At 39.1% G+C, this 913-nt stretch overlaps 1 protein-coding gene across 1 annotated transcript in view; it reads left to right on the plus strand.

The window, feature by feature from the left end:
- Positions 1–662, plus strand: part of KNL1 (kinetochore scaffold 1) — a 41,868-nt gene extending 41,206 nt beyond the window's left edge. The window contains exon 18 of the mRNA XM_017530888.2: positions 424–662. Within this exon, the coding sequence (XP_017386377.2) occupies positions 424–538 (115 nt within the window). The 3' untranslated portion in view covers positions 539–662. The remainder of the gene's footprint in view (positions 1–423) is intronic.
- The last annotated feature ends 251 nt before the right edge of the window (positions 663–913 follow it).

The raw sequence follows: 913 nt of genomic DNA on the forward strand, positions 1-913 counted from the left end.
CAGGCATGGTGGCAGGCACCTGTTATCCCAACTACTCAGGAGGCTGAGACAGGAGAATTGCTTGAAACTTGGAGACAGAAGTTGCAGTGAGCTGAGCATGCCACTGCACTGCAGCCTGGGCAACAGAGCAAGACCCTATTTCGGGGAAAAAATGTGCTCACCTTACATTTGTCAGCAAAATCCAAGACTAAGATATTTTTTATGACCAACAAAAGTAGCTAGGTTAAGATACTTCACAATTACATATAGAATTGATTCTTAGCCCCTCTTCAAATCCCATTTCAAACTGAACAGTCTGGTTATTTTCAGAAATACTCATTTGTGCTTCCTAGGAAACTGAGAGACCAAGAACATAAATTCCACTGAATTGGAGACAAGTGTAAGATTTATAAAGAAAAATTGATGAACCTTTGTTCTTTACAGCCAAGATGATATTGCTACCATTCTGTCTAAAGTGCCCCTGGAGAACAACTACCTGAAGAATGTAGTCAAGCAAATTTACCAAGATCTGCTTCAGGACTGCCACTTCTACCACTAGACCCTTGGACCACCATTAGAACAACCCAGTGGAATGTCGTCGATATTATGTCAGGATCCCATTGCTCTGTAGCCTTTGTCTTTAGGTCATTACAAGCTGAGTAAAATTCCTTCTGATGATGTTATAGTTAATCTGTATGCTTTTTAGATCTCTGCAGAATGATGGTGATGAAGACTGGAATGATGAAAGGCCTATTATCAACTTATTCATCTTTGTACCAAAGGTTTAAGTAATAGGACACTGAGGAAAAATTTCTCCTAATTAAACTAGTGCTTTCTGCTTTAGTACAAGCCCTAAGGATTAACTTTTAAGTATAAGAGGAAGTGTCACCACGGACAAAAACATTAGCCATTTTCCCACAAAATTTCTTTTTGT

The sequence above is a fragment of the Cebus imitator genome, unplaced genomic scaffold (genome assembly GCF_001604975.1).
Source record: "Cebus imitator isolate Cc_AM_T3 unplaced genomic scaffold, Cebus_imitator-1.0 Scaffold70, whole genome shotgun sequence".
Lineage (NCBI taxonomy): Eukaryota > Metazoa > Chordata > Mammalia > Primates > Cebidae > Cebus > Cebus imitator.